The sequence below is a fragment of the Catharus ustulatus genome, chromosome 7 (genome assembly GCF_009819885.2).
Source record: "Catharus ustulatus isolate bCatUst1 chromosome 7, bCatUst1.pri.v2, whole genome shotgun sequence".
Taxonomy (NCBI): domain Eukaryota; kingdom Metazoa; phylum Chordata; class Aves; order Passeriformes; family Turdidae; genus Catharus; species Catharus ustulatus.
The window spans coordinates 38,399,269-38,420,957 of NC_046227.1; the positions used below are offsets into that span (position 1 = coordinate 38,399,269).

Here is a 21,689-nt window from a genome sequence, read left to right on the forward strand (position 1 = left end):
ACCTGGGCAATCTTTTAGGAGGGTCAAAGGTTTCTTTGCAGAAGATTTGAATTTATTCATAAAGTGAAAAAAGGAGAACAACAAGGAAGCTCCTCCAAATGTTTTGCTAATTCAGTTCAAAGCACAGGCTGCTTTGATGAACATTTTTCATGTGTAGAGTCCAGCTGATGAATTTGACTGCTTGTAGCAGACACAAATTCTCTTTTTTTACTTGAGTTAATCAGGAATGAGTGCACTGAAAAGAAGGGATTTGCATTGTGCTTCAAACAGGACAAGTCAGATGTAACTCAGAGCTCTTACAGAACATTTTGGTAATTATTTAAGCTAAACCACTGGACATGCTCATAAAGCAGCTGCACTGAGCACACATGCAATAACTGAGGATGATCAGAGAGAATAAAAGTTGAATTAATTGCAAACACCTCAGTCCATACCTCATAGCCTTTGAGTGATGGGCCCACCAACACCACAGGTCTCATGGATGGCACTACATCATAGGGGGGAATGTGTTCTGTCTGCAGGGAAAAAACAACCAAACATCAGCCAAACAACAGCCAGGGAGGTGCTGGGGATTGGGAATCAGGAGGAAATGAAATGGGAACAAAAGCATGACTTACCACTTTTTGTTTCTGTTTTGCTAGAAGACCAAAGGAGAACTTGGTTAAAACACACCCAGGCAAGCAGAAATCCCTTTGCCAAAGCACTCTGATTTCTGTCTGTGCACCTCCCTCTGCTCAGGCCTGACTGAACTGGGCACACTGGGCATTACTGGGCAATCTGGGCATTAAACTGGGGAATCTGGGCATTAAACTGGGCATTCTATACATTAAACTGGGCATTCTGTGCATTACACTGGGAGTTCTGTACACTAAACTGGGAATTCTGTGCATTAAACTGGGGAATCTGGGCATTAAACTGGGCATTGAACTGGGCAGTGAACTGGGCAATCTGTACATTAAACTGGGCAATCTGGGCATTAAACTGGGCATTCTATACATTAAACTGAGAATTCTCTACATTAAACTGGGCAATCTGGGCATTAAACTGGGGAATCTGGGCATTAAACTGGGCGTTCTGTGCATTAAACTGGGCATTCTATACATTAAACTGGGCATCCTACACATTAAACTGGACATTCTATACATTAAACTGGGCATTCTGTGCATTAAACTGGGCATTCTATACATTAAACTGGATATTCTATACATTAAACTGGGCATTCTGTGCATTAAAACTGGACATTCTATACATTAAACTGGACATTCTATACATGAAACTGGACATTCTGGGGCAGCTGCCACTGTTCCAAGGTTTTTCCCAGCCCTGGCCATTCCTGCAAGGCTGGGAACAGATCTCCTCCTCCTGCCCCTGGAAAACATCTCAGTGTCTCAGCAAAGGGAAAACCTGCACTCCTCATGTGGGGTTAAGAGAATTATTAATAATAATTCTGATTTATGGGATAAATCCCACCTGTGGCTGTAGGTGTGGCTCGGAATGTGCCAGAAACCATCTCTCCAAGGCTTGAAGAAGAATTCCCACTGGATTTCCTGCAGCAGCACAAAGAGCCCCATGGACACCAGGCACCCCAAAAGGTGGGAGATTTTGGGGAGGAATTGTCCCACAAGGTCACACAAACATAAATAACACAGCTAAAATTTATCTGTTTTATCATTAAAATATGGAATTTTATCATCTGACTGAACTCAGTCATTTCTCTGTATACTGACACCTCTGAAGTTGTGTCCAAAATTACAGAAGAAATTTGGATTTTCTGAAAGCATTTCTCCCAGGTTTATCTCCCAGACTTTTTTTCCAGGGATTTGCAATCTCCAGGTCTCAAAAACCTCACCTGGAAGACGAGGAATAAAGGGTGGCAAAGCTGATCTTACAAAGTTTCACTAGTCTGGTTTGGGTTAAAATGGAGAGGAAAGAAAAAAAACCCTACAACCTAAAAAAAGCTGGGAAAAATCTGGGAGGCTTTAAGCACCAAAATTATCATTGGATCCCAAGAGGATTCACCAGGATCCAACAGAATTCCTGAAATTTTCACCACATCCCAAACTGGATTCACCAAGATCCTACAAAAGGAGAAAATCAATCTGTGGGGCAGGAGTGGGGCAAAAATGGGAGAATTTGGGGGACAATCCATGGGGCAGGGGAGGAGGATCTATGGGGCAGGGAGAGCTCAATCTTTAGGGTAGAAAAGGGAGAAGGGGGGAGAGCAAATCTAGAGGGGAGGAGAGAATTATCTATGGGGCAGAGCTCAATTTATGGGGCAGGAATGGGGGATTTGGGGGTCAATATATGGGGTAGGAGAGGATTGATTTATGGGGCAGGGGAAGGAGTATCTGTGGAGCATAGAGAGCTCAATCTATGGGGTAGGAGAGGATTGATCTATAGGGCAGGGCTGGGGCAGGACTGGAGAAATTTGGGGGTCAATCTATAGGGGAGGAGAGAATTGATTTGTGAGGCAGAGCTCAATTTATGGGGCAGGAATGGGGGAATTTGGGAGTCAATTTATGGGCAGAGAAAGGGGGATCTATGGGGCAGGGCTGGGGCAGGACTGGAGGAATTTGGGGGTCAATCTATGGGGCACAGAGAGTTTAAAACTCCCAGAAATTCCTGCCCTTATCCCTCCCTGCTCTTTCCTAAATCCAAACCCATCGTTGGCGATGCGAACCCATCCCAAATCCTCCCTCCCACCGGGAATCCCAAACCCAACACTGCAAAAGCCCTGCAATAAAGCAGCAGCAGGTGACCTTTGGAGATATTGCTGGCTGGGAGGAAGGGCTGGCAGGGATTTGGAAAGGTCAGGCTGGCTCACCCTCCGTGGAAGCGGCCCCTCTTCTGCTCCTGCTGGATGCGGATGTTCTCCAGGCGCAGCGGGCTCGGGATGAAGCCGATCTCGCAGCCCTCCTTCACCAGCCTCCCTATCCACCAGTCATTGTTGTATTTCTGCAACACAGCAAGGCTTCTGCCTACTCTGCTGCCTTGGGGTTTGCCTTTTGTGGTTTTCATAATCTCTGCTGCTGGGTGTGCAACTCTGGAACTTCGTGTTAGGTGTTAGTGAGGTCTGTTCACAGGGCAGTGACAAAACAATTCCTTCCCAGCTGGGGAACCAAGGACAGCTGGTACCCAAAAATCATAAACAGCAGTGAGGGAAAGGGGGCTGAGACTTCACAGCCTGGGGCTGTGCTTGGACAACTGACCCCAATGTGTGGATGGACCAAAACTGATAAAAGTGTAAAACTCGTGCCCAGGATCCATCTGGGATTTGATTTGGGTGCAGCCCTGGCCAGGCTCTTGCACTGTCCAAGGTGAATCCTTTCAATAAATCCCTATTTAATCATTTCAATCAATCCCTCTTTTATCCTTTTAATCAATCCCTATTTTATAATTTCAATCAATTCCTATTTTATTCCTTTTGCTCTTCCTGGTGTCTGTTCCAGCTCAGCCTCCAGCTCCCAAGCTCCCTCCGTTTTGCACACTCCTTAACTCCACACTGGATAATGAACCAGGCTCACTCTGACCACAGCACCAAGGCTTCCCCTTGTCCTCCCTTACTGATTTAATTTCAAGGTTGATTTAATGAGCAGAACCCATTTCTCTGAGCTGAGGCCACCAAACAACCTCCATAAAATACCACTGGGGCAAACAGAAAAGGTACAGGACTCCCAGAAAGCTGAGTGACAGCAAATCCCAGGATGGAGAAATGCAGGAATGGACAAGAAACAGCAGGGCTGTGAGCTGAGATGGGCTCAGGAAAATCTGTTCAGCAAAACACAAATGTGTAAGGTTAATAATGAAGCTTTAGCCAGTGTTTTAAACTATTGCAATAATTGTTCAAAACAAGAGGAACCTGCAGCTTTATTAACTGGCCTGAGCAAACCCTTGTCAGATTTTAATACTCTGCTATTGGGCAGAAAGTTGTTAAAGAGTTTGTAACAGAGAACTTGGTGTGCTGTGCCAGCAGCTGAAGCTGTTCCACCTCCCTTGCTGGGCTCTGTAAAATGAGGCTGATGGCTGTGATGGGATAAAGCTTTGGGAGAGCTGCTCCAGCACTCCTGTCCTGTTTGTGTGCACAGATAAATGTAAATATGAAATAAAGAGGAAAAATATCCCAGGAAAAACTCAACATAACACCTTCAGCTTCCCATCAAATATTGCCTGTCATATTTAATGGTCTAGACAAAAGATCACCACCCTCCCTTCCTCCTTTCCAGGAATTTGTAGGGATGTCATTAACTGGTTATGACAGATTAAGGAAAGTTCACCTTTAGGAAAAAATTTTAATATACATCCAAAGTACAGTATTTTATCACTGACCTTTAGTAACACACATTTTTCTGTTTTATTGAAAGTCTGGTCTGTCCCTAATGATGGCAAGAAGGAAAGCAGGAGGATCCTGGTGGATATTGGAGTGGAAAAGGATTTGTTGGAGCTGCAGCCAGCAGAGCTTTTGAAGAAAAGTATCTGAAAAGCCTCTCCTCTGTTCTGCTTCATTAGGCAGCTCAGTGTTCAAAAGAAACACTGCTTTTCACAGCTGACTCTGGAGTCATTAAGAGCAGCACGAGTGAATGGGTTTTGTTTGCCTGCCTCGAGGAAAAAGCCATCACAGAGATCTCATCAGACCATCCCTGTTCCTGCTCCACATTTGCAGGCACTTGAGTTCTGCAGGAGCACAGGAACACAAATCCTGGCAGAGGGGCAGCAGTGCCTGGTGGTGACTGAAACAGCACTGAAAAATAAATACCTGCTTTTCATCAACCTGATATCATAAATATTAACATTAATAAAAACTAAGGGAATGCAATCCTCATATCCTGAAAAACCTCTTTATGCTCTTCCATTATTTTATCATTCCAAGTAAGTATTTATTCCTCCTGCTGTTCTGACCTTGTGCAGACAGTGAGCAGTGTTTTATTTGAAGTATGTTAAATTACAGAACTACCTCCAGTCTGTGAACCAGACAAATCCTTCAGGATTCAACATCCTGCTGTGGGAAATCAGTGACCTGAGAGGTTGTGGAATCCCCATCCCTGCAGTGTCCCAGGCCAGGTTGGACAGGGCTGGAGCAGCCTGGGACAGTGGGAATGTCCCTGCCCTGGCAGGGGTGGCACTGGGTGGGCTTTAAGGTCCCTTCCAACCCAAACCAGTCTGAATCCACAAAACCAATCCCTGATTTCCAAGGGCACTGCCTGCTCCATTTTGGCTCTGAAGGCACAGCCTGACCTTTCTCTGAGTGGTGCCTCTGGACATGGGATCAGAATCAGCCCCTCTGGAGAGGGATTTGGGACAAGGGAGGAGGGACAGGACACAGGGAATGGCTCCCACTGGGGAAGGGGAGATTGGGGTGGGATATTGGGAAGGAATTCCTGGCTGGGATGGAATTCCCAGAGCAGCTGTGGCTGCCCCTGGATCCCTGAAGTGTCCAAGGCCAGGCTGGGACAGTGGAAATGAAGAACTGCAGATCCCTTCCATCCCAAAGCAGCCTGGGTGTGCTGAGAACATCTGAACACACAGATGCCAGGGCTGCAGAGAGGAGCCCAGGATTTATCTGCATTAGGTCATTCCCTCCCCTGTGTTGCTGTGTGTGTGTGGGAGGAGCTCATCCCTCCCCTGGTTGTGATTCCTTCTGCTCAGCCAGCAATTGTTGCCATTTCATCCTCTAAGCAAGCACACAATGGATGGTTGGGAGGAGAAGAGATGAGACAACACAGGACATGTCCTCAAAACAGCAGTTCCTCACTCACTGCCCCTGCTCCACCCTGCCACAGGGTGACCTGGCTTTGTCCCCAGCTTAGCAGCATCCCAAAAACCTGCAACCATTGTTCTGCTCCACATCACTGAAAACAAATCCTGCAAAGCCTTTCTGAGCTGGCAAACACCACATGGTTTACAGATGAGTGCCACTGTGATCCTGGCTTTTTAAACCTTGCAAGACAACTCATGGAATGCCAAGACATGGATTTGGGGACGTTTGTCTGGAAAAAATGTACAGGAGCTGTGCAACCAACTCACTACTCTGACAATAAAGGCGGCCACGTCCAGGAAAACCAAGATTTGAAAGTGGAAAAAGGGAATTTTCTGCCTTCTCCTCTCAGGGAGAGGGGGTGTGGAGCCATTCCCTGATCCAGCAGCAGGTGTTTTCCTCCTGAATGTGCTCTGTCTAAGGGAGATCAGTGCTCTGGAGTGATGATGAGCACGTGTTCAAAGAAAGACACAGATGAGCACTGAACACCCCAAAATAAACCCAAAATGCAGAGATGAAAAAGTGCTTTTGCAAACTGCAAGCCTCTGTACCAATCCACAGCACAACAGGGGGTTATGCAAATGTGGAGGGCTCACTTCAGATAAAAAAATGCAGAAAATATGCTCAGCATGCAATAAAATGCAATTTTCTCTACCAAAGCCATACTCAGGGCTCATTTATTCCCATTTTTCCCCTTATTTTTGCATCTGTCCTCTTCAGGATTTTTCTTTGCTTGCTGTATTATCAAGTGTTACTTCCTCTCTGGTGTTTTTCTGAAGACCTGGTGTGACCTGGTGCTGTCTGTGCTCCATGGAATCCCTTTCTACTGCACCATCTCTGATCCCTCACAAACTTGTTCTGATGAAAAGGAGCTGAGCCCAGCACTTTGAAGGGTGTTATTTCCTCCCTGTGTGATGAAATTCCAACCCCAAAAGGGCAGGGTAAGCACCCCAGGGTGCAGGAGCTCCAGGAGGGATGAACAATCACCTCATCCTCCTCTCAGCACTCCTGGATGTGGCTCAGCTGTTCCAATCCACAAAAAAAATCCCTTTTTCCTGGTTTTTACCTCTTTGATGTGGAGGAAGTCCTTGGCATCGAAGGAGATGGCAGTGCTTGGGACAGGAACATCTTCATCCAGAGCCCCACAGTAACTCACGTTGGTCTTGACAGCAAATGCTACAGGTTTGGACTGCAAACAGAAAAACACATCCAAAAACACTGGCAACTTTTCATCCAGAAAAATTCAGCCCTGATCACTTCACCCAGGCCAGCAGAGCTCAGCTCCCTGCAGAGTATCTACACTAAAATCCCCAAACATCTCTGCCTCAGGTCCAGGTGTCAGCAACTGTCTTGGGTTACAATACAGGGTGTGATCAAAGGTGTCTGTTCTGTCACCATCTGCTGAGGGTGGGGCAGTGATCCTGATCTCTGTGGGAGATATTCTGCTAATGGGCATCCATTGAAACCAGCTGGGGCAGTGTTCTTTATCTCATGGGATATCTCCTGTTCATGGCCATGGTTTATAAACCAGCTGGGGCAGTGTTCTTTATCTCATGGGATATCTCCTGTTCATGGCCATGGTTTATAAACCAGCTGGGGCAGTGTTCTTTATCTCCATGGGATATCTCCTGTTCATGGCCATGGTTTATAAACCAGCTGGGGCAGTGTTCTTTATCTCATGGGATATCTCCTGTTCATGGCCATGGTTTATAAACCAGCTGGGGCAGTGTTCTTTATCTCATGGGATATCTCCTGTTCATGGCCATGGTTTATAAACCAGCTGGGGCAGTGTTCTTTATCTCCATGGGATATCTCCTGTTCATGGCCATGGTTTATAAACCAGCTGGGGCAGTGTTCTTTATCTTTCCACAACCCATCCTTCCTCCAGCCAGTCATTTTCTGCTCATGGCCATTGAGTCCCACTGTGGGACTCCCATTGGGAGTTGCTCCAGCCAGGGGGAAGAGCCCAACATTTCTTACCAAGATAAAAACAGAGGGTTTGGGACACTAAGGGAGCCCCTTTCTCCACTGGACTCCAGAGGAAAACCGGATTTCTCCACATCCCCACTGGAGCTCCGGAGGGAAACTGCACCTTGTACAGGAGCACTGCTCCAGCTGAGCCACATCTGTCACTGCAGGAGGATGCAGCCACCATGGGATGGGACTGCTGCCAACACCCTGCCTGACGGGTGTCAGGCTGTACTCTGACTGTGTCAGGGTTTGGGGTTTGTTCTTTGTAGTGCTGTATTTCTATTTTAATTTCCCTAGAAAAGAACTGTTATTCCTATTCCCATATCTTTGCCTGAGAGCCCCTTGATTTCAAAATTGTAATAATTTGGAGGGAGGAGGTTTACATTCTCCATTTCAAAGAGAAGCTCCTGCCTTTCTCAGCAGACATCTGTCCTCCAAACTAAAACAGCAACTTTTCATTCTCTGTCCATATATCAGCCACACCTGATTATAAGCCGCACTTTGGGTTCGGACCAAAATTTCAGTCAAAATGGCGCGGCTTGTAATCATGAAATTACTGTACTTTGATTCAAGTGCTGAAGTATTTCCAAAGGAAAAGTGAATTTTAGCAGGCAGAAGGTGACTGGCACAGGAGGAGAACCCACCTTGGCCCTCTCCAGCTGGATGGCTGCTTGCTGCTCCCTTTCCTGGCGGATTGCTTCCCTGTCCTCTTCCAAAGAGACATCAGAGTCCGAGGGTCTGCTCGTGTACGAATCTGCTGAGCCCTGAAAGGAAATCCAGGTCACTGAGAAAACACAGCTAAGGAACAGAAATCCCCACCCCACTCACATTTTTAAAACACTTTACAAGCAGTTTGTTTCTTTGTGTTTTTGAGGGAGTTTTACAAAGACCAAAATCCTGAGAAAACCTCTCTCCACTTTCTCACTGACACAGTGAAATCCAGCTCAGCTGTGGGCACTGTCCAAAATTCTCTGCAATAATCACATCCTGTCTGACAACCTCACACTCAGGATTGTCAAGGGTTAGGTCACATCAAACACAATTAAGGAATTATAAAGCTTGGTTTGAATCATCCCTCCCCATGAACAGGCTCCATTGTGTAAGGGCTTTGTTCTCATTCACACAGAGCTTTGTGCTGGGCTTCCAGGGGGGGAAAAGTGGCAAAAATGACATTATTAAAGCTGCTCAACAGCTTTGTATTGATATGACATGAAACCAGCACATTCAGGCAGCAGCACAGAGCATCAGCCTGCGAGGGAGGAAAGAAGGTGTTGCCACAGTTGGATTTTTTGCCTTTTTTTGGACATTTTTCAGGATACCTAGCAACTCCTGAAGTGTGGAGCGGTTGTAGAGACCAGCCTGACTCCAGCATCCCACACACTTGGTCTGCATGTGTGTGGGGCCAGTGGAAAACCAGGGCTTGAACCTCAAAAAACAGAAAATATTTCCTCCTGATCTGTGGCTGTGTGTGCTCCAACAGAGCCACTCGACAGCATTACATCCTTATTATTTCTTTTTCCTTACATTGATTTATATCCTGCAGCACAGGCACTGTAGGAGTCAATATTCTTAGTGATGTGAAGTCACATACTCTTAAATATTGCTGTGAATACATGGACACTGCTGGGGATCCATGTCCATCCCTGTGGATCCATGTCCATCCTTGTTGATCTCTGTCCATCTCTGTGAATCCCTGTGGATCCCTGCTCATCCCTGTGCATCCCTGTCCATCAGAAGACTTCTAAGAATCACTGATGAGTCTGTGCTCTTTCCTTGTTCCATATCTTGGCCTGTCATGGGGAAAGGCAGATTTCCTCAGGCCAAAAACAGGAGCTTCACCCACAGCTGTGATTTTAAACAGCAGAAAATTCCTTCCAGGACCTATGGAGAGCTGGGAAGAACTGGGAAGACACAGGAGTTCAGGGCCCTGAGCTGGAACAAGTGCAGCATGGCCAGGCTGAACACTGGCATTAGAAGCTGGCAGCAGCTCAGCTCTGCTCAGCTGGGAAGCTGCACATCCTGCCCTTCCTTCTGCTTCCTTCAGGATGTAGCAGAGAGCAGGGAACTGAGCAGGCACAGAGCCTCACCCAGCACCTCTCAATGCCTCAGCAATCCCCTTTCCATGGGGAAATTCCTGCTGGTGTCCACCCTGACCTCCCCTCCTGTCCCTGTTCCCTGTTCAGATCCCAAATCCCCCCGGTGTCCCCTCCTGGCAGGGAATTCCAGAGAGGGAAAAGATCCCTCTGGATCCTCCTTTGCTCCAGGCTGAGCCCCTTCCCATTTCCCTCAGGAATTCTCCATTCCCTTCCCATTCCCCTCAGGAATTCTCCATCCCCTTCCCATTTCCCTCAGGAATTCTCCATTCCCTTCCCATTTCCCTCAGGAATTCTCCATTCCCATTTCCCTCAGGAATTCTCCAGCCTTTCCCAGCTCCATTCCCTCCCCTCCCACTCTGCAGCCCCTCAGGGTCCCTGCTGTCCCCGAGCTGTCCCCAGCCCTGGAGGTGTCCCAGCAGTGTCACACAGGGCTGGGTCACACAGCCCAGGGCCCCCCTGGACACCCCTGGGCACTGCTGTTGTTCATTCATTCATTCATTCAGCTCTGATGTGACCCAGTGAGGGAGCTGTGCTGGACACACAGAGCCCATACTGGTTTTTACTGGTGTGAGCTGTGCCTCCCTCACTGTGGCAGAAGCAGCAGCCTGAGGCAGAGCAGCTGGTGCTGCCAGGCCACCCCCGGGGCTGTGGCAGTGCCAGCATTGGTACAATCACAGCCACATGATCCCAGCTCCCCGAGCTGCTCCAGCCTTATCTGGGAGCTGCAGCCCCGGGACTGTGACTCACTCAGCATCACACTGCAAATCAGGCACTGTGCTGCAAATAGCACTGAGAGGGGCAGGAGAGGAGCCAGGCTGGTTCTGGGTTCTGTTTGAAATGTTTGATGGAAGATCAGAATTACTGCCAGAAATATTGTGGAATATTGACAGAGTATTGCCCAACAATCCAACACAAACACTGCTGTCTGCTCAGCACCGAGCAGGGAGTGCTGCTCTCACAGCTCCTGCTTGCTCAAACTGCAACAGGGAATGAGGGGAGAAGAAGAGCAAAGCCATTTCCCAGCTTTTTGTGCACACCAAGATGTTCTAAAGGAAGAATTCCTTAATGGAAAAGGTGGTGACACACTGGAAAGGGCTGCCCAGGGAATGGTGGGTGGCCAGGGAAGGTCTGGATGTGGCACTGGGGACAAGGGGAGGGTTTGGGCACAGGTTGGGCTTTGCCAACCTTGGTGATTCTGGGATTCTGTAAAAAGACCTTTAACTTCTTTATTTCACACTGCTTAGAGCAGCAGCCTTGGCATTTGGGGGATATCACTGTGCCCAAATCATATTTGAGGACCAATTATCAATCCCACCTTTAATCAACCCAAATCCCACAGCCCTCTGGGAGACAGAGGAACTCTGTCAAGTGGGGCTTCAGTGAGTTCAAGTGACAGCACATTTGGCAATTTGAAAGAAACAGGCATCTCTAGATAATTACATTATTCAAGGCAATGAAAGACTTGATGCTTACTTCACAGCCTTTATACTTTAGGCTCCTGTGGATTCATTTTTTGTGCAATGTATTATTTATTTTCTCCCTCTCTCATCAACAAATGGAATTCAGCTTAGCTACAAATGTGGAGGTTTGCAGCAATCCCAAAAACACCAAGGAGAAGGGTAAAACAAAGAACAGTGGGTCTGTTTATTTTTATATTTATATTAAAAATAAAAACTTACTCAGCTTGCAAATTATTTTTTCCCAAGTGCCATAAATCCACAGCCCCAGACTGCTCTCCCTTCATCCCTAAGGAATGCTCTGTCAATTAAATTGCTTTAACTGCTCATGCAATTAAAGCAGCAATCCATTAGCAGCTCCAATCAGCCAGATGACAGGAGTCTCTCCTGAAAAGATTTAGGGTGCTGTGGGGTCCATCCCAACCCAGAGAGGCTTTGGGAAAACATCCCTGCTCACAAAGAGCTGCTGCCTTCTCCCTGAGGCCAGCCAGTGCCTTCCTGCAGCATCCCTGGCCCCAGCCCACTGGCATGATTCCTGTGTCCTGGAATTCCCACTGGGATGATTCCTGTATCCTGGAATTCCCACTGGGATGATTCCTGTACCCTGGGATTCCCACTGACATGATTCCTGTACCCTGGGATTCCCACTGACATGATTCCTGTACCCTGGAATTCCCACTGAGATGATTCCTGTACCCTGGAATTTTCACTGACATGATTCCTGTGTCCTGGAATTTTCATTGACATGATTCCTGTACCCTGGAATTTTCACTGACATGATTCCTGTACCCTGGAATTCCCACTGGCATGATCCCTGTATCCTGGAATTCCCACTGCCATGATTCCTGTACCCTGGAATATCCTGCTTCAGGCAGCCAACTACTGGCAGTGCTGGAGTTGGAATAACATCTGAGCTGGGGACAGCATAGAAAAAAACCCTCCTGTCCCATCCTCTCCTCCTGTGCTCCTGTTCCTTCCTCCCCACACCAATCCCACCTGGCACCTCCCAGCCCCTGACAGGATTTTGGATACTCAAGGCAGTCCCAAAGGTGCTGTGCTGATGCTGAGCTCAGATTACACAGCAATAACAAAGAGCTGAACCACAGGCTGCTCCAATGCTTTTCAAATGGTCAGGAGCTCAACTAAACATGTTTTAGCAGATATGGAATCATGGAATCCAGACTGGTTTGGGCTGGAAAGGACCTTAAATCCCACCTCATTCCAACCCCAACACCTGCCACTGTCCCAGGCTGCTCCAAGCCCTGGGTCCAGTGTCCCTGCTCCAAGTGTCCAGCCTGGCCTTGGACACTTCCAGGGATCCAGGGGCAGTCACAGCTGCTCTGGGAATCCTGTGCCAGAGCCTCATCACCTTCCCAGAAAACAATTCCTACCCAATATCTCAATATCCATCCCTGCCCTCTGGCAGTGGAGCCATTCCCTGTGTCCTGTCCCTCCATCCCTTGTCCCCAGCCCCTCTCCAGCTCTCCTGGAGCCCCTCCAGGCCCTCTGAGCTCTCCCCAGAACCCTTCCCTGTCCAGGTGAGCTCTCCCAGCCCATCCTGCCCTTCCCCCAAGACAAATTCATCACAAACTGGAGACTGAACTCAAAAAAAGCCCAAGTGTCCTCAGCCCTGTGCAAGCTCCTGGGAGAATCGAGGCCAATCCCTCCCTGAAGAGTTCCCAGAGCCCTGCCAGAGCTCCTGACACAGCACAGGGAGAACAAACAGGCACAGGGATGGCTGCAGGGCCATATGCTGCCATATGCCATGGATGGGCCAGAAATCATTAAAAAAATAAATCACAAAAACCCACAGGAGAAGCAGCTCACTCCAAACGCCAGCACAAAAATCTCCCTGGTCCAGGTGCACAAGAGCAGGTTTAACTCACAGGTTTAACTCACAGGTTACTACTAGAAGTATGTCATGGAGATGGGAGTCACAGAAAATAAATATTAACTCATTTTTACATGAAAACAAGAAGCACAAGTTGAGGAATTAAGAAACATCCACGTTTTAAATAGCAGTGGCCACCACAGTTGGTGCTCATCTCAGCCCAGCACTCAGGGTGGGCAGCTAAATTTAATTACTGGGCAGGTGATGTAATTAATTAAAAAACAAACACAAAACAGTGGGGGTCTCTTCCTCTGGCATGAAAACCTTGCTGTGCTGCAATGGAAACTGGGGCCAGGAGATCTGTGTGTGCCCAGTGAAATACTGCAGAGTCCTAGCCCAGACTGGAGGGACATTCCTTGGGAGCTGCAGCACCCTGTGCAGCAGGGAAAGCAAAGCATGTTCATTATTTTCATTATTCCCATTATATTTCCATTATTCCCATTATTTTCCCATTATTCCCACATGGAAAGGAGTGTAGGGATCACACTGGCAGCACAGCCCCTCTTTTGCTTTAATATCCTCTGGAATTATTAACATCCCCCTTGAATTGCAAAATCCACTGCAGCTACTGCAATGTTCAATTCCAGGAGCAAGGAGGTTCAGTGGGATTTTTGCACAAATTCCCATGTGGATGTGGCACTGGAAGTCCAAGCAGGACAAGGTTCAGTTCCCAAGCAAATTAATTTCTTGCTGAATCCCCAACACACACAAGGCAGCTGCACAACCACTTGGCATTGAGTTGTGATTTCAGAATCAAATGCTCAGCAATTATTTCCCTCTATATGTTTGGTAAATTTATTTAAGAGAACTCATTAGGTGTCTCAGCAATTTGGAAATTACTAGGTAGTTAGAACATGTTTTTTCTTTGGGAATACTAATTGTTAGAAAATAGGGCAATTCTTCCAACATTTCCTGATCTCTTTTTTTTTTCCCCTGGATTTCAAATCTTGCAGTCTATCTCCTTTCTCCAGCTGCCTTCAGCTCAGCACAGATTGTGTTGCTACATTTAAGGAACAGAGTTTTAAAAAAATCCTGGTAATATATATCCCTATTTACTGCCAAAACACTCCCATCTCTTTTGGTGGTGTTCAAATGAACATGCAAGGCACAAGATTGTGCTTAGCAGGCAGCACAAACCCCGAGGTATTGGTTAGAGAACAGATGAGCTGCTCTGAACTTTTTCTTTTCACAGGTTAAAAATTCAGATCTTCCCCCACAAAGTCACACCCAAAGCACTTTTCCTGCAGCCTCAGAGCCCAGGGAAAGGTGAGGATCACAGCCACAGGGATGGCTACAAGCTCAGGTGGTTTTCAGCAGCAAAGTGCTGAGAATGTGAACACACAAACCTTTTTTGTTCAGCCACAAAGCAGCCCAGCTCTGATCTGTGCTTTATTCCAAATGCAGCTCCTGAGAGCTGGCACTCAATGAACACCTGAACTCCTCCAGCCTGAATTTTGCTTCACCCTCTGCAGCTGGTCCCTGTTTTTCAGGAAGGCTGTTCAGCAGTCCCAGGAGAGACAAAAAGGTGCTGTTTTTCCATGATAAAAGGCACCAAACTAAAGCTGCAACAGCACAGAGACACTGCTTTATTTTTTCTAATTACTTCAGCTCTTGAAAGCATTGAATGATCTTCCCAAGGCTCTGGGGAAGCTGCTGCTGCTGGGTTTGATGGAACCTGATAATAAAAGTGCACCTGGATTGCTAAATGAGCTCTCCTGTGAGGAGGATGCTCTGTGCCTGCCCCACATAACAGGCTGGGAAGTCAAGAATGTTCCATAAGTCTCCAGGAAAAGAAATAAATTACAAATACTGCCCCCAAACTAAACTTAATCATCCTCCCAAGTACACAGGCATCTGTGGCTGCCATATGTGGTCTGCCACAGCATTCCCTCAGACATGCAGGATTCAGCCAGGAAAAGCTGGAATAATGTGGAGTATTCCTAAAGCAGCCCCCAGTCACCCTCCTGTGCTGCCTGGCATGGAGAGCTCAATCCCAGGGCTGGATCACCTCAAAAATAAAGGAAATAAAAATCACACCTCCATCTGGTACTGCAGCAGGGACATTCCAGCTGGGATGTGCAAGAGGATGAGCTCCCATTTCTCCTCATTTCACTCTGTCCCAGTTTATCACATTTCCCTTTTGGTTTCATGCAGCTCAGCTTGGTTTGCTCTCCTGCCACCAGCTCACCTTTGGGACAACCAGGCTGACCTGTGCCAGTCCTGGGACCACAAAATCCCAAAATCCCAGACTGGTTTGGGCTGGGAGGGACCTTAAAGCTCATCAGAGCCATGGCAGGGACACTTCCACCATCCCAGGGTGTTCCAGGGACATTCCAGGGATCCAGGGGCAGCCAGGAATTCCCAATTCCCAATATCCCATCTGTCCCTCCATCCCTCTCCCTCACTTTTACAATCCCCACTGGGCACAGAGAGGTGTCCCCAAACCTTTTCTCCTCCAGGCTGAACAGAGATAAAAATCCAGTTTATTCTCCTCAAGGACTGTTCAGCAGCACCCATTCATTAGCTGAAATGATTTTTCAACTTGCCAACAAATCAAAGCAGCCCAACTCCTTCAAACACAGCCCCCAAAGCAGGGATGGGCAGCACAATCATCTTCAGGGTACAAATAAAACAATAACAAATCAAAGCAGCCCATCTCCTTCAAACACAGCCCCCAAAGCAGGGATGTGCAGCACAATCATCTTCAGGGTACAAATAAAACAATGACAAATAAGAACAGCCCATCTCCTTCAAACACAGCCCCCAAAGCAGGGATGGGCAGCACAATCATCTTCAGGGTACTCTGCATGGGAGGAATGAAGTGGAATTTTCCTCAGTGCTGAGATCTTTGCCACCTGTCTTTCACTGCCTGCTCCTCCTAATTCCAACAGCTAATTTAAAGAATATACATCTTTTTTAAGGATTTTGATGATTACAGTGTCCTGATTTTCTTCTAGAGTGGTGTCACCACTTCCCACACCATCAGTCTCTACACAACCAAAATAACCCTGAATAGTTATTTTTTTATTTTTTTTAACAGAAGTGGTTTAGAACATCACAGAATCACAGAACCAGACTCCCATCTTCAACAGAATGATAATAAATGACTTTGTATCACATGTTTCAAATGGAGTGAAGGGGAAGGAATTGTGACATTGTTGAAATGAATTTCATGCTCCTTCCTTCCAAAAGCTTCCAAACCAGGAGGTTTAAACACTGATAAATGAGCCTTACAACCAGAGCATGTTCTTGTTTAATTTTTTTTACATTTTCTACTCTTTTTTTGTACTTTTATAAGGAGCTGCCACCATCTCTGATCACTTTTCTTGCAGCAAATCCTGAAATCACCCAAGTGCTGAACCCACCTGAAGCTCTTATGGACTGCTAGGAATATCTCAGGAAGAAAAAGCCCTAATTTCCCAAGTGCTGTGCAGGCTGGAAATAGCAGCTCCTTCCCCTGAGCCCCTGCAATTGAAAAACCCAACGTGCTGAGAGCAAAATCCAAGAGAAAGGACATTGTCTGTCACCTGCTGAGCTAATAGCTGAGTGACACTTTCTGCTCCTTAATTGCTGTAATCAACCAGGGAGCCCAAGGACTTTCTAGGACTTTGCTGCCCACTGGGAATTCACAGGGATAGGGCTGGGAGTTCAGAGAGCCAAATTCCAGCAGCTCTGCCCTAATCCTGCAGCTCTGAGAGCACTCTCCCCAAAAATGATTGGTTTTTATCATTACTGCCTTAAATCTGGGGGAATATCCCCCCCTGACAAGATCTGCTCCTACCTTTGTCTGAAAACAAAGCACTGCTGTGACAGGGACTTGTTGGTATCAGGGATTCCCAGGTGGTTTGTGAGGAGCAACACAAAACAAAATGGTTATTTTGGGAAATGAGAAGCAGGAACAAATAAACACCTAAAAAATTTAACAAATCTGGAGATGCCACTGGTAAAATAGTGATTCCATGTATTTCCTGTTGGGATAAATGGGAAGGTAGCAGTGATAGATGGAAATGCAAATCCAGGAGGAGGAAACAGCCAGAACTTTTTTTTTTTTACATGATTTGAACATATTTTCCCAAATTTTTATCAATATCTGATCATCAGGGCCCTCAAACTCAACCCATTCTGGGATTTGATGACTGACAGTAATTTAGAGAGTTAAACATTAAAAATTCAAAGAAAATTCTTTACTTTTTAATAACTGCCTCCAGTTTCAGCTCAAAATGGATTCTAAATGAAATATCTTAGGAGAAACAATAGTTTAATATTCCTTCTTGCTAGCAAGCAACAAGCATTTAAATCAAGAAAAAATCCTTCTTACTCACAACCCTTTTGATTTGGCACAAGTAAGAACTGGGAAAGACCCTGATGGTCTCATTTTGTACAAAAATTCTTTCTTATCAAAGTTCTCATATGCACCAGTAAACACAAATGTGCAGAAGTGTGTAATATCACATGGTGAAAAATTTGGGGTTTTAGAATATAGTAATGGGTTATTGGACAAGATGGAGGTTCTTGGGTGGCTCTTCTTCCTTCTTGTTCCTTCTTGATCTCAGTTTTAGTGATGGATTTTGGTTGGACAGAAAGTACTGCAGTGCAGGTCACAGGTGTTTGGTTAATAATAATATAGATGTTAGTTTTGATTGGGTAGTTAGGCTTTAAAACACCTTGGAACTTGCTAGATTGACTGACTTTTTTCACTTTTAGCTTGCTGGCTAGAAGTGCTGCAGAACTCACTGTAACACAGATAAGAATTAACAAACAACTGAGTCTGAGCAGGAAAATCCATCTCTTGTGTTTCAATCCTGACTCTGAGTGAAGGCAGAACAAAAAAGAAGACAGCACTGAAATGTGCTGCTGCTAAAAGGGAGGGAAGGAGAAGAGTTCTGAGCTCCCTTCCAAGCCAGGCCCTTCCATGGCTGCTGCATTGCTCTGGAGCTCCTGCTCCCTGCACATCTTCTCCAGAGTCCTGCACATCTCCAGAGTGAGCACAGAGGACCACAGCCAGATTCCAGCTGCTCCTGTGGATGTTGGTGCCTGGATCTCTCCTGAGCTGCCACCACTACAATCCAGGCACAGGCACAGAAAGGAGTGACAAAACCCCCACACAAATCCCCCCCAAGCCCCTCAGCTCTCCAGACACTGCAGCAGGGCCCAGGCAGGCAGCAGCCCCTGGGGAAGCACTTTGCTGATGCCTTCCTGAAATGCTGGGATGGGAGAAAGCTGCCTCAGCTCCCAGCTGCTGCCAAGTGCCTTCTCCTCCTTTTTATATTTTTGCAAGTAATGCAGCGAGTGCACTTGGGTGAAAAGGCAAAGGGAGGAATTATTTACCAGCTGAAAGAAACGTGCAGCCATCAGGATTTTTGGGCTGCACTTTATTGAAATCCATCAGTGCAGCTCCTCTGAAACCCACTCTGGTTTCATCCCTCTGTTCAGTTCTGCCCCCAAATTTCACATTTAAAAGCCCATGTATTTCTGTTTTAGAGTGCTTTGAAAATGTTCAGTAAAAGCAGCCTGAAAAGCTGTGGTGCCTTTGGAGAGATCTCTCCACTGATCAGCTCTCAGCAGAACAACACTGCAGTGTTTGTATTTATTTGCACTGTTGTGGTTGTTACTCTGAGGATACAACTGGGATTTCTTTACCTGTATGAGATCAGAGCAGCCAGAAGAAAGGCAGACAAGCTTTATGAATAATTACATGTTGTTGTGGAATGTAAAACATTCAATTCTGATACCAAAGAGATCTCATACATCTTTTATAAATTAAATCCTCGCTTGTGAAGGGAGACACAAAGTGTCTGTGCAGTTCCATCCCTTTGAAGGCATCTCCCCCCTCAGCAGGCACCACCTGCATGCAGAGAATGTGAATGAGAAATCACAGGACAGAGATTCCTCCTGCAGACAACACAGAGCCTGTGGGGTCTGATGGGTTTGTGTCACATCCAAGCACCAGAGACTGCTGAGAAATTGTGTCTGTGTCTGGAAGGGTCCAAGGCCAGGCTGGATGGGCTCTGGGACAGGGGAAGGTGGAACTGGATGAGCTTTAAGGCTCCTTTCAACCCACACCAATCTGGGGTTCAAGAAAGGCAACAAAAAGGAAATATTCCTATTTGATACACTCAGTACAGAGTAGGGAAACTAAACATTTTAAATATTCTGACAGACAGAACATCTTCAGCATCAGCACCAGAAGGACACCCAGGGTCAGTGTGCAAGTCTGAAGGCCTAACCCTTCAGTGGATAAATTCTGAATGTGCAATGGGAAACATTCCAGTGCCTGCCTCCCTTCCTCCCAGACTCCCACTCATGCTGCATGTTTACCCTGATCTATTAAAGGGAAATATCACTTAAGGCACTCCTGAAATGAATCCATTCCAGGAGCTGCTCAGCAATGTACTGCACTTACTAGCACTCTGCTCCTTGGGGCAGCAAGTCAGAACCAACAGACAGCTGGAATGAGCATGGAAAAATGGAGGGAGGCAAAGCACAACCCATTTGTCTGGTTTTCCATCTGTCAATACCCCATTCATTTCCCAATAACAGATCAATAACAAGTGCACAGCTCCAACATTCCTGCTTTATGGCCTGCAAAACCATCTTGAGAACATTTTAACCACAACAAGCACCTCAGTGGGGGCCAAGCCACTTCTCTTACTTGTCAGAAACTTTGGAGAGAAATAATTTGAAGTAGTTTTGCCCACTCTTTTTGTTTCCTTGGTGACACTGTCCTGTTATTGGTGTTAAATTTAAACATCCCTGTCCCTTGTTTTGTCAGGAGCTCATGAGCTCACCACTAATTGTCCCAGAACACAAAATGTTATCCTGGTATCTCATGAGCTGTATATCACAGATTTACTCATGGTTTGTCAGAACACTTCATCTCCCAAGGAAGAGGGAGATATTCTTCAGGGAATCCACCAACCACAGTGGGAATGGGGGTTAAAATTGTGCATAGAAAGGAGATGTTTATGAAGGAGCAGCACATGGGATTAACCACCACAAATATGATTTTATTCTTATTCTAAGAGATGAAAGGCTGTGATAAAGTTTGGGCTGTTAGAGCAGGGGTGTTCAGGTTGTACCTGGCTCTGTGAACAGCAGAAGGGACAGGGAGGATGCCTTGGCCACCTCACCCTGAAGCCTGTCCCATGAGAGATTTTCTAGCCATGAAGGACTTTGCTATTAAAAATTAAATCCTCCTGCACCCAGAGAGCAGCCAGCACAGCACCCACAGCAACAACCTCTAAGGAAACAGGAGAACAGGACATTGTCAGTGCCACCACTGACTGTGCCACCACACACACCCAGGAACAGGACAACAGGACATTTCTGTCCATGCCATCAGTGACTGTGCCACCACACACCTCCCAGGGAAACAGAACAGGACATTTCTGTCCATGCCATCAGTGACTGGTGCCACCCTAGCAAGGCCACAGCCCCTGGGAGGAAGCAGAAAGCACACACGAGCTGAGCAGAGTCCATTTGCAGGGAAATGTCCCAGCACAAGGAGGACTCACAGGGAAAACCTATCTGGTCTAAGCAGAAAATAGAAAGGCTTGTGAAGTTTTCTAGGAAGCATTAGCAGCTCGTTCAAACACACACTTCACCACTCAGCACTCCTGATAGGAGCGGGTTTTCCTCATGATTTCTCCCTTGTTGCTGGAATGAATCAAATCCCTGCCCTGCTGGAGAAGCAGCACACCCAACCAGCTCCATTTCTGTGACTTATGGAGCCTGTGTCCTCTGTGGCTTTTTAGGGAAAGAAATCCCCAACAAACCAAATCAGAAGAGCAGCCCCTCATCCTCCTCTGCCGGGGTTTTCTTGCTCTGCCCTGCCCTCGTGAGAATTAAAACCCTCCCGAGGAGCAGAGCAGAGCCTGTAGCCACCACTGCCCTTTCTGAGTCCTCTCCTCAGGACACCTCAAACCCTTCTGATAATTCTTTAGAGAGAAACAGAAAAAGCAGATTTACATCCTGTGTTGTGCATTCCCAAATTCAGGCAGTGCTGGTGAAGAGCTTGGCTGGCTCTGGGCACTGGAATATGCTCCAAATCAAAAATCCAATTTACTTGATCAGCTCTGGGGTGGGCAAAGCTGCTCCACACATTGCACCTGAATGGATATTTCTGCTGAGATAGGAAAAGAAGGAAAGGACATGGCAAAAGAAGACACTGTAGAAATGAAACCAGTTCAGTGCTGGCATGAAAACCAGTGACAAAGCACTGTGGAAAATTACAAAGCAGGAGCTGAGGAAAGGCTGCAAGCAAACCCTGCCACCACCTGTGATCCCTATGGATCTGCCAGCTAAATGACATTTTGGAATTAATTACTGGATTCCAAGTGACCAGGAGCAGTTGTCCTGTTTGCAAAGCACTGTGCATTTGGGTGAAGTGCTGATTTGGAAAATCAGCCTCTCCTATCTCAATGAGTGCCTGCTCCAAGGGAGAACATCCAACACCAAGGCTCCCATGCAGAGCATGTTGTTGGGAGATAGGGAAGCAAGCCATGGCATCAACAAATCCTGGG

General features: G+C 46.7%; 1 protein-coding gene across 6 annotated transcripts in view; it reads right to left on the bottom strand.

Moving 5' to 3' along the window:
- The window catches only part of LOC116999008 (voltage-dependent L-type calcium channel subunit beta-4), an 81,832-nt gene that overhangs the window by 18,341 nt on the left and 41,802 nt on the right, over positions 1–21,689 (bottom strand). For all 6 annotated transcript variants that reach the window (XR_004418502.1, XR_004418501.1, XM_033065290.2 and 3 more), the window contains 6 exons: positions 8,368–8,487; positions 6,819–6,941; positions 2,825–2,955; positions 1,471–1,547; positions 618–637; positions 435–515 (listed from right to left, as the gene is read on the bottom strand). Coding sequence is in view for 4 of the 6 variants with exons in the window: in XM_033065290.2 (XP_032921181.1) it covers positions 435–515; positions 618–637; positions 1,471–1,547; positions 2,825–2,955; positions 6,819–6,941; positions 8,368–8,487 (552 nt within the window). In the remaining 2 variants the exon portion in view is untranslated. The remainder of the gene's footprint in view (positions 1–434; positions 516–617; positions 638–1,470; positions 1,548–2,824; positions 2,956–6,818; positions 6,942–8,367; positions 8,488–21,689) is intronic.